At 52.9% G+C, this 18,771-nt stretch overlaps 1 protein-coding gene across 1 annotated transcript in view; it reads left to right on the forward strand.

Annotated features, from left to right (window-relative positions):
* Nucleotides 1-8: 8 nt before the first annotated feature.
* Nucleotides 9-18,771, forward strand: part of TRIM8 (tripartite motif containing 8) — a 29,743-nt gene continuing 10,980 nt past the window's right edge. The window contains exons 1-2 of the mRNA XM_042019212.1: nucleotides 9-450; nucleotides 739-1,394. Coding sequence (XP_041875146.1) covers nucleotides 825-1,394 — 570 coding nt within the window. The 5' untranslated portion in view covers nucleotides 9-450; nucleotides 739-824. The remainder of the gene's footprint in view (nucleotides 451-738; nucleotides 1,395-18,771) is intronic.

Genomic DNA, 18,771 nt, shown 5'->3' on the forward strand with positions numbered 1-18,771 from the left:
CCCCCCCCCCCCCCCCCGGTCTTGTCTTTTTTTTCCCTCTTCCTTTTTTTGCGTGCTGCTCCTCCGATTTAGAAGCAAATCTCGGGGGCCGCAGAGAGAATTCGTTTTTCCGCCATCGTCATCGTCGCTATTATTATTTTTTTTTAATCTTCCTCCTTTTCCCGTTTTGGATCTTAACCCTTTGATCTGTTTCCTTTAAAAGACTCTGATTCCCAACTCCCATCAGGGGGAGAGGGAGGAGAAATACAGGGAAGGAAAAAAAAAGCCCGAACGAGTCGGTGCCCTCAGCTGTTGGCCAGGTTTGGTGGGGGACAAAAGTCCCTTTAAAATATTGAATGTCAGTTGCAAACCTAAGAAAAGAAAAATCTGATCCGGAGCGCTAAATTTAGGAGCTTTATATGGAACTTGGACTCTGCTGCTGGATTTTGTATGGATTTTTTTCAACCTTCGGTAAGTTTCAGTTCACCTTCTTGGGTAAAAAGGAGCAAATGGCTTTTAGGGGTGGTTAGGACTTTGGGCTGTAAGTCCAACAGGATCGTGTTGGGGTTTTATTAACCGTTTGTGTTGTTTTTTTAACAAAGCGATGGGGACATTGCGTTTTCTTGCCGGATATTCCTAGAGTGCTGCTCTGTGGTTTATTTTATCCCCGATTTTAAAATCTGCTGCGGTTTATTATTTATGGCGCGTGCTGCGGGGAGGGGGGAGCCTGTCCGTTCACCCTCAGCCTTCCCCTTCCAGGGAGGACAGACCCTGGCGTCCGCTCCTAGACCGCACTGAGCGACCAAAGCGGCTGGGGGGAAGTGTCGCCAGAGCTGCCGGCAGAGATGGCCGAGAATTGGAAGAACTGCTTCGAAGAGGAGCTCATCTGCCCCATTTGCCTGCACGTCTTTGTGGAGCCGGTCCAGCTGCCCTGCAAGCACAACTTCTGCCGGGGCTGCATCGGGGAGGCGTGGGCCAAGGAGTCGGGCTTGGTGCGGTGCCCGGAGTGCAACCAGGCCTACAACCAGAAGCCCAACCTGGAGAAGAACCTGAAGCTCACCAACATTGTGGAGAAGTTCAACTCCCTCAACCTGGAGAAGCCCTCCTCAGTCCTGCACTGCGTCTTCTGTCGCCGGGGCCCGCCACTGCCTGCCCAGAAGATCTGTTTGAGGTGTGAGGCTCCGTGCTGCCAGTCCCACGTCCAGACCCACCTGCAGCAGCCCTCCACGGCCCGGGGGCATCTCCTGGTGGAGGCAGAGGACGTGCGGGCCTGGAGCTGCCCCCAGCACAACGCCTACCGCCTGTACCACTGCGAGGCCGAGCAGGTGGCCGTCTGCCAGTTCTGCTGCTACTACAGCGGGGCCCACCAGGGACACTCGGTCTGCGACGTGGAGATCCGCCGCAATGAGATCCGGGTGAGTCCCACCATCCTGGACACCCGGGTTTGCCCAGCCCAGGGACCACCCGGCTGCCCTCTCCCCTGCCGTGTCTGTTCCCCTGTGTTTTTGTAGGACCTACACAAAATCCATCCTGGCGCTGCTCCTCCTCCTGCCTGGGGTCCCCCCGTGGCAGACATGTTGTGTGGCCTCCCAGCCAAGCAGTGACGGAGCCTCTGGGTGCCAGGGGGGCCCCCCAGGGAAGGGGTCTGCGCTGGGAGGCCTTCGTAGCTGTTGAGCTGTGGGACCTACGGCCCCTTGGGTTTGCGCTCTGCAGGGAAGGGTTGAGGTCTTGGGCCAGGATTGTTTGGAGGGTCTGTTCTCCCGGGTTTGTGCTGGGCTATACAGCTGTTCAGAGGAAGGCAGAAGAGTTGCCTGCATCCGAGGTCAAGTCACCCCAAAACTGGGCTTCCTGGGAGGACAAAGTGGCTGCAGAAGTGGACCCTGTCCATTGTAAGGCCTGTGAATGTCAAACTGCCTGCTCTTCCCACTGCCTCCCACGGGGGCCAGTGGCCACCATCCTCTTCCCCCCGGCAATGGAAGAGCTTCGTGTCAGAGACCCATGATGTCTCACTGGTGGGGATTCAGGCTTGGGGTTTGGCCAAACAGTGTGGTTTTTATTAGGGGACACAGGGCTGCCCCTCTCCCTGGAGGAAGATGGGCTGTAATGCTGGATTCGAGGGAAAGCGGGTCTGTATTTTGCTCTTGGCGAGGCCATCTGGCAGGAGCTTTCACCCCTGGCTCCCCACCCTCCAGTTCCTGGCGGGCATTTACCAGCCCTGCGGGCAGCCCTGCCATGACCCTTCTACCACCTTCCCCCTTTTCAGGGCTGCCCGTCCGCTCCCCCTCCGACCCTTCGAAAGAGGCTCGGCGCTTGTCTGCCGAATAAATATTTAACAATGAATTGAATGGTGATTACTGTAAAATGGGGATGATTTCCTGTGTATTTTAATGTTGCCAAAATGAGTCACCATTTAGCAATAAAAAAAAAAAAAAAAAGAAGTCATAAATAAAAATTGCAGTATAATTACTTTCCAATTGGATGGCCAGGCCTGGGAGTGGGGTGGGGGGAGCAGGCAGCTCTGTGTAGAGAGAAGCCAGCCTGAGCTCACAGGAAGGTTATTTTCCTCTCCAGGTTTTTTGGGGGAAAACCAGGGACCTCCATGGAGGTGCCAGCAGCTCCGCCACACACGCTGGAAGGGGAAAGACCCAGTCAGTCTTTTGGAGAAGCGCTTTTCTGCTTCTATTTATAGGGAGTCATTTTGGTTTCCCTCTGCCAGGGTGGGGAGCCACCTCGGGAGGGCTGTGCAGGGCTGGGATGGGGCTCACATGTGCATCTCCCAGGAGCCTTAGCCAGGGACCAAAACTATTTTTCCAGGTCCTTTTCCAGGACACTTTGATCTCATTTATTCCCGCTCTTGCTGCGTGTTTTTTTGTTGTAGCTGCTGTTGTTATGGCTGGATGTTCGCTGCTTCTTGCGGATGCATGCTGCTAATGACCTGACAGAAAGCTGCCACCGGCTAGGCTGGATTTTGGCCCTGGCTTGAAATTTTAGGATATGTGGCCAGACACCAAAAGTGTTAGACGGCTGTATTGTAGAGCCACGGAATTATTTTGTGACCTTGGCCAAATCCCTCGATACCTCCATCACTGCGTTATCTTAATTTCCTTTCTCTATGATGATAAGCTTGTCTCTTCCCGCTGGGCGCGTGGCTCGGTTGGGTGCTCAGAGTCTGGGTCAATGAAGGACAGCACCAAGCTGGATCCAAAGGATCCCCCCTATAGTTGAAGCAGTTCTTCCAGGAAGCAGCTGGGGTAGGGATGAGCTCCTGGGAAAAGTGCCCAGCAGGTTGCCAGCCTTTGCTCCATGGCGGTGGCCAGATCTCCGGCTGAAAGCTGCCCCGTGCCAGCCGGCGAGGAAGGTGGCCTCGTCGGCTCCCGAATTAGGGTGCATGAGCTCAGCTGGTGACGGCTTCCCGCCTGCGGGAGCCGGGCCCGGGATTCCTGGCTGCTTGCTCACCCTGCAGCAGCGGTGAGCCGCACTTGGAGCATCCCGGGAAGGATGGGCTGGGACTGGGGGGGGCAGATGAGTAACGCTGGGCTTGGGAGGTCCGGGGGAGGCCCCATTGTGAGAGGTTTGTTCCGTGTGTGGCTTGGGTTCGGAAAGCCGTTAATTGAGAAATGAGTCAAAGTTGGGAGGATTGGAGCCCTGACCTTGGTGCGGGGGACTCGCGAATGGGGGGGGTTGCAACATCGACCCGCTGTGGGGTGGGTGGCCCCCATGGCCCGGAGGAGGGACCGGAGCCTGCAAACACACTCCCCATAAACTCTGCTTTTTTAGCATTTATTCCTCTGGCTGTTCTGCCAGCCTCCCTCGAAGGGCACCTTACCCTGGTTACAGACTGGTTTGAAGGGGAAAAGGGGCTCAAAACTCCTTGGGGACAGCACCAGCGCTTTGTCAGCTGAGCTGGCAGTTGGGGCAGAAGTGCTCTGGCTGGGTGATGGAGGCTGGAGGCGGGTGTCTGCCTGAGGAAAGGGGGTGTCTGTGCAGGGTTTGCCTGAAGCAGAGCACGCACCTGGTGGGTTTGGGGGAAGGACCCCGCTCAGTGTTGGGTGCTGCACAAACCCGCAGAGCCCTGGCTCGGAATTAGTTGAACTCCACGGTGCAACCGTAATACAAACAGTAAATAAAATATGTGGTTAATCTTTCTTTCGTGGGCGTATAAAGCGCTTACCTCCCCTTCCCCCCGTGAGATGTTTTCTCCTTTGTTTCCTGTTTTTGTAGCGCTTAAAGAGGAGAGGGGGGAAAGAAAACCCAACAAGGCACCCTCTTTTCTTTTTTTTTCTTTTTTTTTTTTGCTTCTCGTCATTTTGTTTGTGTCAAGGTCTCAAAATGAAACATTTTTTCTTCCATCTTTGCCTTTGCTGCCCCAGCCACATGCCTTCTGCCTGCATTGGGGAACCTGCTTCTAAGGCTGAAAAAGAAAGTTGCTCCAGTGCAAAGTTGATGTGTTGCTTTTTATTTTTTCTCCATCCAAAAAGGGGAAAATTACATTCCTGGGATTGGAGTATGGGTCAGAAGTCAGCAGTCAGAGAAAGAGACTCACTTGCAGGGTATTATTACCATGTTTGCCCTGTCTCTGTGCGGGACATGGTTGATTGAGGCCAGGTACATCTGAGCTTGCTCAGGGGTTTCCCAGCTGCTTGTCCTCAGCTGGAGGTGCCACCAGTGGAAAGGGTCTTGGGTAGAGAGGCTCTCCTCCTGCTTCTGTTTTTTTGGGGGGGAAGGAGATAGATTTCCCCCTGACCTAGCTTCCTAGAAATCCCTTCATATTCTGAAGATCTCTGGTGGCTTTACATTAAGAGGGAGAAAATGCGTTGTGGTGCTGAGACCTGCAGGAAAACATTGGGAACCCTCGTGCAGGTATGTAGGAACAGCATCCAGCACTGTCCATGGAGCAGGGCATGTTCAGCAAATCCAGGGTGACAGGGACTGGGCTGCTGAGTCCATCTTCAACTCCCTGGGTTTGGGCTTTCTTTCTTGGCAGCATCCCACATAAGGCCAACTTACATGCTTTATAATGAGAAAGAGGAAAGGTGAGCACTTGGTAGGAGCACTGGAAGAGAAGGATCTCAAGTCTATACCAGAAACTGGTTCTTTGCCAGCTTTGGCCACCACCAAGTCCCATGTTGCATCCCCATGCTTCCATCTGTCCCAGAGATGTTTTGCTGGGACCAAGGGAGCCCCACTGGTGGGGAAGCTTGGGATCAGCTTCATTGCCAGGCTTCTGGCGTGAGCTGCTCTAGGTTATTTTACTCTGAAACAGGTTTGGTAACTTGTGATGGACTGGATTTTTACAGGCTTACTTATTTTCCAGATGACTTGTTTATGAGGAGCACGGCACGCAGCTCACTGCAGGCATTGTGAGTGCAAGTGCCCAACTGCTTGAGTGCTAATTTAGCTCTCGTGGCTGTAGGTGGTGTGGCTGGTGCCTGGCAGGCATTTGCTGTGGCACTCTTTGAGCATATCTGGTCCCCAGACAACTTTTGCAGCAGGTCCTATGAAGCAGGAGTTGTGCAGCTTCTCCCTGCGACCCCCATCTGAACTTCCACCAGCACCCCAGAGCTGAACTGCCAGCCCAGCCCACGGGTTAGGTCAGCCTAATCCAGGTCTCTCCCTCCTTGGCTTTGCTTATGCCCTAGTTCCTGCCCAGGGGCCTCAGGAATATGGCACTATGCTCCTAAATGTGACTGATCATTGTGCCCTGGGATGCTGTCAATTGGTGAAGCTGCCATGATGAGCACTGACTTCTTGGGCCTTGGGCAGTGGCAGAAATCCCAGCACCCACCTAGCCTGGCTTCCTAGCTCTGTGCCACTCACCACATCAATCTGTCAGGCTTTGCTGTGCTGTATTGTCAGGGGCAGCAGATTTCAGTTCAACCTGCAGCAGCCCAAGCTGCCCTAGAGAGGTCTGGGGGGGCCGAGCCACCCTGCTGTAAACCCCTCTGGGTTTGCTGGCCAAGCAGCAGTGGGTATCTTGGCAGTCCCAGATCTTTGGCTGAACTGGAGCAGTCTCCTGCCTCCACAGGGTTTGGATTAAGGGCTTTTCCCCGCTGCTTTCCTGCGAAGCTTGAGCATTTTCCTTGCCCTTAGCACGTCAGGTTGCCAGTGGTTGTTTGATCCAGACCTGCAGCTGCAAGTCTTCTGTGTGGAGTCAATCCGAGAAGTGACAGCAGAGATGGAGAATGCTGGGAGGCAGCCTGGTGGATTGGGTGGGAGGAAGGAGGCTTGTGTGGAGGGGACAGCCATGGTAAAGGAGTAGGACAGGGGCTGTAGTGGAGAATGCTCTTTTCCCACAGGGGACAATGCGGTGTGGATGGGAGTTGTCGGAGAGTGAGGTGGAAAGAGGAGAGGTAAGGAAAGGTTCATCTGAGGACCTTGAGCTGCTTTGCAAGGAATAGCAACAAAATGTAGCCCAGGCTTACCCCTCTGCAGTTGGCTGTACTTTGCAGGTGGGCATCTCTGGGCACAGCCTTGCACACCAAGCTGCCCTGGCCTAGAGCTTTCCACCTTGAAGCCCTCCTTCAGCAGTGACTTTGAATGAGCCCCTGAGACAGAGGTGTTGTGGTCTGGTCTCTGAACTAGGAGATCCAAGCCCAGCTTTGGCTGGTGATGAGGGCATAATGAATTTAGCCCAGACCCTTGTTTAATCTAAATCTATCGTGTGATGCTTATGTGAGCATCATGTGTCTGCTGGTATGGAGGTGTGCAGCGTGCTGCTCTCCTCAAGCCCATGAGCATGATGGAGAGGGGGAAGTAGAAGAGACATGAACTGCAGTGGGACACCCTGGACTTCTCTCCACCCCTCAGCCTCGTGCCTCACACGTGGGAGTCTGGGTGAGCCCTTCAAGGAATGCACAAGTCCCAGGACTGTCCTTGCATTCTTCTCCCCTCCCCTTGCTCCAACAAAGCACCGTTCTCAGGGTCTCCCACGTGCCCATCTGGGCCTGGTCCTGCCAGAGGGGCATCCACAGACTCTCTGCTGCTTTGGTCTTTGCCTCTGGAGCCAAGGAGTTGCCTCTGTCCTCATCTGAGCAGGGGGAGCAGAAGAGGGGCTTGCGAAGGGGGTGGGAGGAGAAGGCAGATTTTCATGTCTCACAAAGGGCACAAGCGATCAGATTCGTGCAACTGCCCAAGAATAAAGAGGCTCTTACAGTGCTGGCTGCCCTGACCTCTCTCCTCTCTGCTCCAGAGGACAGCGTGTGACCACACAGGGATTTCTTAGCTGTACTTGGGAGGCAGGCAGCGGGTTTTCTATCCCCAGATCTGTCTGCAGCTTGCCTTGCAGCATATTGGCCTATTTTTTTGCTCGTTACCTATCTGTTTACTGAAAATCTTGGTACATGGTGATAATTTCTTCTTTTCTTCTCTTTAATTTCATGTAATTGTTTTGGGCTTTTTTTTTTTTCAATCTGACACTGAAATGGGGCTGAGAGCAGCAGTGCTTCCAGAGCAGGGACAAAAGTAACCAGGAAACACAGGGCAAGAGAGGAGGGATCGACACCGAAACAATGAAATAGCCAAGCAAGGAAAGACTGAATGCTCAATAGCACAAGCCTTTGCAGAAATGCCTGGCTAGTGCAGCATTTTATAATCAGCTTCTGTGCAGGGCTGGCCTGCAACAGTAGTGTGATGGGGGAGGAATGCTTTGAATTAGCTGGATGCCAGAATTAATTCTGTCAGAATTCAAATGTACATGTATGTACGGATTTATAAATAAACACTTGGAGCTGGATTCTGCTTTGCCACGCAGGCTCCGGGGCAGAATCTGGTCTGGCCTGGCTTTTTCGCTCTTAAAAAAAATAAAACGCTATGGATCTGGGCTAGGTTCTGGTGACTTTGTCAACTTCCTACATTTATCAACAGCCTGTAGGCTGAGGAGATGCTGGTTGGGTTGAAGTAAGGAGGATGGCACAGAGGACTCAAAGCTGCTGAGCTTGCTTGCAGTGGTAGCCAATTTCCTGCAATGAACCTCCGTTTGCTGGAAGAGAAGGTGAGGCAAATGCTGGGGGACCAGTGGGGAGATGTGAAATGTGCAGGACCGGGGATGTCCTGCCCTTCCCTTTCCTCCATGGAAGGACAGAGGCAGCCACCCCTCCTTTCCCTGGGAGAGCTACATCCAGCATGCTTGGGAATGGGAGGAAGAGATGTCTGGTCCCAAATATGGAGGGAGGGATGGTTATTTACAAGCATGAGACTCTGGATGCACGCAAAAGTTTTTACATATGTCCCCCAGATGAACTCGGGGAAGAGGTTCCCAGTCCTGGATCCTTTCTGATAAGGACGGCTTCAGCCTGTTCTCACCAAGGCATCGTGGTTGTCCCTCTTCTGTCTTGTGATTCTCTTGTGATGGTAACATGAGCAGAAGTTCCCAGCTCAGCGCAGTGCCCTGCACTCTGCAGCGGTGCCGGCACACTCCAAGCACACTCCAAGTCATCAGTTTGCTGGGATGATGTACCAGAACTGTTAAAAAAAAAATTAATTAATTTAATTTCTCTGTTTCTTCTCTTCCCCCTACCTGTCCTTTTGCAGTTTCTTGCTGTGTGGATGCTTTGGTGGGGGGGGCTGTCTCTGGAGTGGGCTGGGAAGAGCTGAGCTGTGGATGGCTCCAGATGAGGCAGTTGGCAGGGAGTGACGTTCCGGATGGCTGTGTCTCTCTGAAATATGAGTAAACATTGTCAGAGCAGCCGACTGTATGATCTGGGGCTTGGGGAGGGCTGATCTGCCTTTTCTTCCCTCCACCCATCTCTCCCTGTTCAGGATCCCCCATTTGCTCAGCATCACCCAGTTCTCCTCTCCCTGCCTGGGTGACCTGGAAGCTTCATCCTAGAGCTGTAGCTTTGGAGAAAGGGAAGGAAAATCCCCCGTGTCCTAATGGAGGCAGTGTTTTCCCTTGCCATACGACAGCTTAATCCAAACCCTCATTTGAGCCAGTTATTGTGTGCCTTTAAAACCCCATCCCCTGGAAACTAGTCTCCCACCCCCTTCCCTCCCAGTCAATCCTGGTCGGTGGAGCTGAGCTCCAGGGTTTGGTGCTGGGCCACACGCAGACACAGATCGATCACACTGGGGGTGGGTTGGTATTTCTGTGGCAATGGTTTTTATTGCTGGTTGCGGCTGTTGGGTTGTTGGTAAGTCGGGGGGGTTGGCGTGCACTGTAATGGGCTTGTGCGTGTGGCAAGGGGAGAGAGAGGGTAATGTGATTGCATCCTTCTGCTCATTATCCTCTTGCTAGCAGGGGGGGCCGCGTCCCTCTCCCCATCTGAATCCGTGTGGAGCTGCTGCCTCTGCGGTGGGAGCAGGTTTTCCCTGCAGGTGAACTCCTCTGCGCTCAGACAAAGGGCTGGGGGTGCCGGTGCCTCCCTTTGTTCTTTTCCTGTCCTGGTGCACCCGCCTCTGACGGCAAAAAGCCCCTTGAAGCGTGCCTCTCAAATGGATGGAGCGGAATAAATGCGCTGCGAGGTCTCTGTCCCCCTCACAGACCCTTTGGGGACAGTGCGGGGGGGGTGCTGCACTCCCCCTTCCCTCTGGTATTATGCTAGCCCCTTAGTGATGGGGGTGGCCAGATCCAGGAGGGAATTACTGCAGCTCTCCTGCCACAGCTGCACTGTTGTGGCTTGCTGGCTGAGGCCTGCAAGTTCTGTTTTGGTCAGAGGTAGTTTGGTCGTAGCAGGTGGGACAGAGCCCGCCCCCTTCAAGGGAATGTGAGTACATTTGGGGGCTATTTTCCTGCCTCTGCCTGCTGGCATCCTGCACAGCAGGGCATCCGGGCAGAGGGGCAGAGAACTAGAAACAGTGCCTGGTGTGAAGACCACCCCTTGCCAAACGCATCTCCTGAGCATGTGAGCCTGGCAGGTAAAACCAAGGCCTGTCCTCCAGCTAAGGAATTTGTAGCTTTCTACTTAAAACAGGGGAGGAGAAGATCATTTTAATCTCTGCAACAACCTTAAGTCTGGGTGGGGAAGTCAAGGTATTACCCTAAATTAGAGGTAAGCAGAGGTGGGGGGACCTGGTAGGAGTCAGGAAGTCCATGGCAGTGTGGGGGAGCAGTCCTGGAGACTGGAGCTTTCTTTGCTGATGGTGGTGCCTTGCAGAACCTGGACCCTGCTAGCTGCGCCTATCCAGGCTCTTCCTCCTCTGGTCCTCCCCAGGGCTGGCTCCTGGCTCCTGCAACAATCTATAAGTGCACATGGTATTAATCTCCATTTACCAAAGTGCTTTTCAGCAATATGATAAACGATAACAAGGTGAAGAACAAAAACTAAACCTTCCTCTCTCAATGTATTAAAACTGCCCACGGGAGCCTTCCTCAGGAAATGCCCCTCCTTCCCAAAACACAAGGCCTGGCTTTGCAGGAGAGAGAGACTGGAGGCATCTGAAAAGACAGCCTTCGTGTACACGCTGCATCCAGTAGCTGTTGACAAAGACATTTGAGGAAAACCTTGTGCTTCCCAAACAGTGGAGGCTGGGAGTGTCTGTCAGTTTGGATGTAGGTATCCAGGGGAAAGGGAACCTGTCAGCCCATCTCTTCTGGACCTGGTGAAGGGAGCAGGCATTAACGTTTTGAAGGTCAAGCACAAGTCATGAGCTGGCCCTGTGGCAGCTGTGCTGGCTGGCAAGTAAGGGGAAGCCACCACAGAACCACGATAGCTAGCTGGTTTTTCTGTGGGTGCAATCTCACTAGGGAATGAGGAGCTGCCGTTGTTGGTCCTTTCTGCTCTAGAAAATGGCAGTGGGTCACAGCTAGAAATGGCTTCTCCGGTTGTACACTGACTGCTGGCGCTGCTCCCCCAGTCCCTGTGCAGTTCTCAGCATGTCCCATAATATCTGTGTCTCTGCTGCATCCTCTTTGAAAGAGGATAATGAAACTGAAAGGGGGAAGCAGGGCACACTAGAGGCACCTTGGACTGCTAAACTTGAGAAAGCACTGCTGGTCTGCCAGAGACCTGAGGAGCTGGATTTTTGAGTCAGAAAATGAAATGCCAGGTAGGCAGAGAGTGAAAGACAACCTTATGTGAGGATGGAAACTGAGCCTTAAATATGGCTCACATGAATCAGCAGGACCGGAGTTGAGCAGAGCAGTTCCCCTGGCTCCCTGGGAGGATGGAGCTGACTGGGGTCTGAGCTGTCGAGCTCTGATCGCCAAGTCAAACCTGGAAGATAAATGATACTTCAGAGGCCTGAGATCAATGATGTCAAAGGCTGGTCCGTAATCGGGCGAGATTAAAAACCAATGGCAGGCCTTCTCCTAGGAGCAGAAGTCAGCACGTTGAAGGAGAGCAGCAGGGTTTGCTCCTTTGCAGTTATTCCCTGGTGGTGCCCACATCCAAAATCCACCTTCCCTGGCTGCCCCCCTGCAACATCAGTGATTTCCCTTTTCAATCAACATCGACCACATCCCACAGGTCCCCTATAGCCGAGCCCTCTTCATTGGTCCCTGTGCAGCTGGTCCAGAGTGCTCCTGTCCTTGAGAGAGAGGCTGAGTTGGAGACAAAAGCAATGCAGTCTGGTGCTGGCCACCAGCCACTTTCGCTGCCTGGGGGTGAGCTGGGACTGCAAGAGGTAGAGGAGGAGAGGAGATGCTGAAGCAGGAGTTACGTTGATCCTGTGGGTACCATGATATGCCATGTTTTGCGAAGATGCTTGGCTTTGGGAAGCATACCGGAGAGAGGAGTTTGGGAATGAGGGCTGCAGGTTACTCTTGACTGTGGTCCTCAATATGTTATTTTTATCTGTATTTATCAATTAATGGGTACCATGAGTATTTATCCACCCACGAGCAGGAGACAGGTGGGGTGCATGCTCGTGCCCATTTTTGGGGTGCTGATGTTGGATCTTGTCATAGAAGTGGTTTTTCTCCTGGTTGGGTGCTAAGCAGGAAGCTGTGTCCCCTGGTTGGCAACAGCCACAGCCTGCCTGGCGTGGACAAGATGGAACTCATTTATTTGCAGGAGCAAATTAAAATAAACTTGAGTCCCTTCTTTTCAGTGCATTCTTAAAGGGGTGCACAGGGTGCAGGGCAGGGCCGTGCTGTGGCTGCTGCGAAGGGCACTGGGATATACGATGTTGCCTCTCTTTCCCAGGTGCAAGGGCAATTGAAGTAGAAGGAGCCATGTTGTCTCCTGCTGCTGCCCCTTTGCACACACAAGGAGCTGTAGATGCCATTTGCCTTTGCCCCAGGCTCCTCTTCCCCTTCCTCCCCACTCCCCCACCCCTTCCCTGCCAGGAAGCCTGGCCTTTGTGTGAAGTGATGCCTCCTGACATCAGCCGGGCGCATGATTTCCTCCGCAGCGGGGAGGGTGAACGGGTGAGGAGGGGGGGTGCCACGTTCCCCAGGGGGTGACGTATGGACTGGCCTTGCTGGAGCACGGGGTGACAGCACTCCTGGAGTGGCTGCATGCCCATCTGGGATGCTGTGGGGAGGTGGTTGTCCCCAGCTGGCAAGGTGATTCAGCGGAGCTTTGCCTGCTTGCGCTATTCTGCCTGAAAACACCACGCCAGTGTGCTGCCTTTTGCTTCCTACGACTCTGATTGCTTCGGTGGAATCTTTATGGGACCCCTCGAGGGATGCAGTGTTGGGCTTTACGTAGCTGAAGTTTGGCCAGTGCTGGATGCAGGGTCTTGCTCGAGGGTTGCCATCGCAGTGCCATGGAGCAGAGGTGGAGGGGCTCAACACCAAGGCAGGAGCAGGGCTGATGTCTCCCGCTGGCCAGGGCTGCACCAGAGCTCTGGGAGCATCCTGCTGTCCATGCAGAAATGTTGCTTCAGAAAGGGTGGGTTGCAGGTCAGCTGCGAGGGGATTTGTGGGTTGCGGGCTCTTGGCTTCTCCTGGGAAAGGGGCTAGTGCAACACATGGGAATTGGCCAAGTGCCTGCCAACAAGAAGCCATGGCTGGCACCTTGCCAGGAGCTTGGGGGCCTTGCATCACTTTAATTTGAGATGTGTTTACTGGAGGATGGCATTTTGCAGCTGGCTGGCTGGAAACTACAGGTCCCAGCATGCTCCCTCACGTGTCACCCAGAAGGAGCGTGGTACCACGGGGATCGTAGTCTCAGTGCTTGCCACTCTGGGGTTTTGCTTTTACGTGGAAGGGCTCTGATTCAGCATTGCTGGGCAGAGCCAGGCTGCCAGACATGGGGACTGGTCTTTGCCTCCTGCTTTCCTATCCTTCTGCCACCCACTTGCTCGATGCAAGACCAGGTTGGCCTTTTTATGCCACCAGACTGGGGAGGGGATCTGGTCCTATTCTTACTCATTTGCAACGTAAATATTTTGGTCCTGAGTACGTTGCTGGGAGCTGGGTGTCACGTTGAGGAGCATGATTCATTCATGCTGTTGCTGCTCGGAGCACAATGAGGCAGCCTTGGGACCGGTCCCAAAGATTTCCTGTGATCGCGGTTGGTGGGGAATTTGGGACGTCACGTTCGAGTAAGTCAGAGCCCTCCTTGCACAATTCTTGTAAGCCAGGAGTACTGTGCCGTGCCTAGTGTATTTGGGACTTGCCATCCCCAAAATGTGGTCGTTGTGGGTGGCTTGCATTTCCAGAGGGAGGAATAATGAAGAGCGAGGCTGAGCTCCAGTTCTTGCCGTCTCCAGCTGCTGGTGTGCAGAAAAGGTTGCAGGGTGTAGGGCTTTGTGCCTGGTCCCAGCCAGCCTAACAAATAAAGGTATAAAGCAATGCAAGTTGAAAATCTGCTTCACATCAAGGAGACTCAGGCAGAGTTTCTCCAGTGGGGCCAGAGCATCCCAATGTGTTTTAGAGGGATGTGGGACAACCTGAGATGGGACACTGGGCAGGTGGGCCAGAAGATGCCCCTCCATCCCATGCTTCCACTGGTGATGCTGTGCTGCCAGAGGGACCTTTCCTGTCCCACTTTGATCACTTGTGCAGGAGGGGCTGCACCCTCCACCCCTGGACTGGTTCCCTCCGTCCCCCCATGTGTCACTTTGTCCTCCCCATGCTGCTGAGAGCCAGGTGTGGGCAGCGCCCAGATTCGTTCTGGCATCCTTCGTTAGACAGTGTTTGTTCATGCTGCATTTTTCTTTTTGCTGGCTTGTTTGGACACGCACTGGTACATTCACGGCACTCAGGCAGTAACGTGAGTCTCTTTCCCATTAGGAAAGGGGCCAGGATTTGGGGGGGCTGGGAGGGTGGCTTAAGCAGTAGTTTTTGAGATATTTCCTTCTGCTGCCACACCCTGCATGAAAGAGCAATATCCGCGGCTTCAGCTGCTATCGCAAGGCTCTGAACGTCTCTCTTTTAATATAGATTGGTATCATTTTGCATTTTAAAGTAAAAACACGCTGCAAGCTGCAGACAGCTGTCTGTTGGCAGCTTTGTTTGAACATCTGGTATTGCTGGGCTGCTGTTCAGCACGATCTAACTATGGGATTCATAAAGATTATAATCCGGGCTTTCAGATTCTCAGCAGCCACCTCACAAAAAAAAAAAAGGGAAGAGCAAAAACCCAGTGGGGAGGCAGTGGAGGGTCCTTGGTGTTCAGCAGACTGTGGTCGTGGTCACTGGGGTGGATGGACTCGCTGTACGTTGCCTTGGCTGCTCGCAGGTGCTGACAGGCTGCTTCCAGCCTGCAAAATGCCAGGCACTGGGGAGTTATAGAAGTGCAGAGTCTTTTCCCCCCTTCTATTTTTTCCAGCTTGTGTGTGGAATCTGGTCTCATACTCCTCTGGGTGGTGTCTGGCGCTGGTGAGCTGAAGCAGCAGATTCTGCTGTGGCTTTCGGTAGATGTTTGTAAGAGTTGTCTGCAGCAACAGGACTTGGTTTCTTTTGCTTTAAAGTAAGTGATGGAGGAGCCAAGGCTCACAGTAAACATCTTGGCATGTCAAAACCTCATTTCCAAGAGAAATTGAGTCCGCTTTTCTTGAAGCAACCAAAAGGTTGAGATAGCCACCTCTGTAAGCCCCATCCATCCTTCTGAGAGTCAGGCACTTTCCTTGGCACCTTGGAGAATTAAGCGACCTCTAAGCCCCTAACGGGTTTTATAAATCTTGTTAGTTGATCTGCATTTTTGCAGAGCTCTTTGAATCCAGCCTATTGGCGTATAAGTCACCTTGACTTTCCTCAAGGCTTTGACTCCCAATTCACTTTCAGGCTCCATTTGTCAGTTGGAGGTGCACAAAAAATGTCCCCCTTATCTTTATTAGAGAAAAAAAAAGCTGCCTGGAGAAATGTAGCTGCACTCCAGTTGGTGCAGGCCAGTAATAGAGGTGCATATAAACCTGTTCTGCCCTTGTTTGTGTTGATTTAACTTACCAGTACAAATTAAAATAGCCTTGAGCGGTTGGAAGTTTAACTAGATCAGTTGGGAGGAAAAAAAAAAAAATCATGGCCTTTAAATCAAAGGAGGGTTTTCTTTCTAGTGCTGCCTGAGTCTGGAGAGATGCTTAGTGCAGCTGGACCCCTTTTCTTTGGGTCACCAAATGAGACACTGATAGGGCACGTGGCTGCAGGTCGTTGCTGGTCGTCTCATGGCTGGGACGTGGGTGTACGTGGGTATTGCTGCTGCTGCTCTGCTCCTCAGAGGTATCTGAGTTCCTCACAAAACCTGTTTATGCTTCCAGATCCTCGTGCCAGGCTCCCTCCAGAGCAGAAACTCGAAATCAGGGGGGTAGGAAGCCAAAGGGGCTGTGGTTCAGAGCTCAGGGCTTCCCATGGCAGGACTCAGCTGTGGTGGGTGCAGAGCGGAGGTCTTTGGGCAGGGGAGAGGCTGCTCAGCTGGCAATGGGAGCAAGGGTGGAAGAGGCTGGCTGTGTTTCACCCCTGCAGGGAGAAGGCTCTGAGATCACATAGGCCAGCTGGATCTTGAATCCAAGATGTTTATTTGGAAGGGGGAGTGAGGGTTTCTCAATTTTGCAGGGCCTGCAGATGGGGGTAGGTTTGCTGCCGAGCAATAGGATGGGTCTTTGCAGGATGGCTCTTTTGGAAGGCAAGCCATTACCACAGCCACAGTTTGGGGACAACTGGCTGGGACCTTGAGATTTCATCACATTGGGAAGATCTCAGAATTCAACAGAGCTAGACAAGACTGGGACAGCAACAGATCAAGGCAGGATTGGGGGTGCTGCCAAAGCCTGTTGAATTTTTTATGGAGGTTATGGGAGGAGTGACTGAGAGATGATCTGTCAGAGCAATAGGGCTTGTGTGAGGAGCAGGACTTTGTGAGTTTCAGCACTGAGTGATCTCCCTTTGCTGCCTAGACTGCCACCACTGGAGCTGGCAGAGCACTTCTGAGAGCCAGCTGGGGGAGATGATCCCACCAAAGACAGACTGCTCTTTTTTTGCTGGATAAATTTTTTATCTGGATCTGTGGTTGGGAAGGGGCAGATGTATGAAAACAGACAGAAGAGGGAGAAAAGGAACATAGGCCCCCCATAATGTCCGTATAAATTGATTGAAGCATTTGAAAAACCACGAGCACAGAGTGTGCTGAAGGCAGAAAGGGCAGGACTTATTACATGATCTTGATGATTACATGACATGAAAAATTGTGAAATCTGGTGAATCCCACTCGATACAGCTACAGGCCCCAGATTTTATTTTCTGGTGTGGCAGGGATGAAGCACAAGGCAATGCTGGTCATGGGGACCAGTTGTGCTCCAGGTGTTGGTGTCAGTCTGAGCTCCCAAGTGTCTGGAAACAGTTGCTCAAGGCACTCGGGTCTGGTGTCTGAAACTTTCAGGATGTCGCAAACCCCTGCACTTTTCCCTGCAGTGTCCCAGTGCTGGTGCTCCTGAGCTGGTTACTCAAAGGGCATTTGGTGCTGGGCAGGGCAGGTTTGTGCCAGGGCCTGCAGCCAGAGCCCTGTGCTGGAGATGGCTCAGCAGCAGGGAGAATTTTGGCACTAATTTATAAGCAGTCCTAAACCTGTACATTTTCCCTTTAGAAGTGAAAGAGGTGGGGAAAAGAGCTCCTCCCTTGCATCCCTGATGACAAAGAAGATGCAGACCTTGTCCTTCATAAACACAGAACTGAGCCCTGTGATTCTTCCTGCCTCTCTCTGTTCCCAGGCGAAGGTGGCCTGGGCTGGCCTCCCACCAAACGCTGGCTGGGGTGGACTGTTGGCCAGTGTCCACACCCAAGCCTGGGTGGGGATCTCTTCTCCCTCCCTTCCCAGCAGAAAGAAAAGAGATTTCCTGAGTTCCTTGCTGCCCCAAGGGCCTGGTTGCGCCTGCACCCGCAGCCCCAGCAGCCCTCAGAGGTGGTCTCTCCGTCTTGCTCCTGCACCGCCCAAATGCATCTGCTGTCCCTGTAGCATTGGGACACAGTGTGGGAGCATTTTCCCTGATGGAATGCTGTCTCTCCTGGCAGATATGGGGCAGGAAGTGGCTGTACTGGCCAAAGGCATGGTCACTAGTGAAGTTCCCCAAGGCACAGTTTTGGGACCAGTCTTATTTAATACTAGGAAAGCTCTGCAGAGAGATCTGGACAAGCTGGATCAATGTACCAAGGCCAACTGTATGAGGTTCAGCAAAGTGAAGTGCTGGATCCTGCACTTGGGTCACAACAACCCCACACAGTGCTACTGGCTGGGGCAGAGTGGCTGGGAAGCTGCCCAGCGGAAAAGGACCTGGGGGTACTGGTCAACAGCAGCTGATCATGAGCCACCAGTCGCCCAGGTGGCCAAGAAGGCCAGTGGCATCTTGGCTTGTATCAGCAGTAGTGTGGCCAGCAAGACCAGGACTGTGATCATCCCCCTGTACTCAGCACTGGTGGGGGCTGCACCTCAAATCCCGTGTTCAGTTTTGGACCCCTCACTGCAAGAATAATATTGAGGTGCTGGAGCAAGTCCAGAGGAGGGCAACAGAGCTGGTGAAGGGTCTGGAGCACAGGCCAAATGAGGAGTGGCTGAGGGAGCTGGGGGTGTTCAGCCTGGAGAAAAGGAGGCTCGGGGAGACCTTATCACTCTCTACACCTGCCTGAGAGTGTACTGAGGTGGGATCAGCCTCTTCTCCCAGACAACAAGTGACAAAGATGAGGACAAGCCTAAGCTGTGCTAGGGAGGGTTCATGTTGGGCATCAGGAAGAATTTCTTCAGTGAAAGGGAGGTTAAACATTAGAATGGGCTGCCCAGGGAAGTTGTGGAGTCACCATCCCTGGAAGTGTTCAAGAAATGACTGGACATGGCCATTAGTGCTAGTGGTTTAGTTGACATGGTGGTGTTCAGTCAAAGGTTGAACTCAATGATCTTGGAGGTGTTTTCCAATCTTAATGATTTTATGATTCTATGATTCTATCACCAAGGCTCATCTTTGTCCTGGGGAGCCAGCAGCATCAGTCATGACTCGCCTGGCTGCATGCTCAGCATGCAAACTACCTTCTTGTCCTGGTACTCATTTTCCTGGTGCATTTCCAGCCCCTTTTTTCCTCTTCTGCACATGTTGTGAGCGAGTCTTGAGCCCCAGGTCTGGCAGAGGCAGTTTGCCCTGCTTTCACTGCCTCCTGCTGTGCTTTGCATGGAGGAAGCCTCTGTTGAGGGCCACGTCACCCATACTGGACACCTGATATGAGGAAGGCTCCTTCCTCCAGGACTTGCGGGGCTGCAGGTAGAGAGGTGATGTGTCTCCAGCCATTGGCCTCATCTCTCTGCTCCTTAATCTCTCTTATCCTCCTTTTCCCCTCGAAGCAAATCTTTGTCCCTGATCCAAGGACACTGACAGCAGTGGCCGCTGGGCCATGGCTTGAAGTTGGGGTCCAAAAATTATAGGTAGAGCCCTAGCCTCTTTCCCCCATTTACGTGAGAGGCACAGCATCAAGTAACCCCCGTGGCCGTGAGG

Source organism: Corvus kubaryi, unplaced genomic scaffold (assembly GCF_017639235.1).
Source record: "Corvus kubaryi isolate FWS band 111438036 unplaced genomic scaffold, C.kubaryi_AGA036_p1.0 138, whole genome shotgun sequence".
Classification (NCBI taxonomy): Eukaryota; Metazoa; Chordata; class Aves; order Passeriformes; family Corvidae; genus Corvus; species Corvus kubaryi.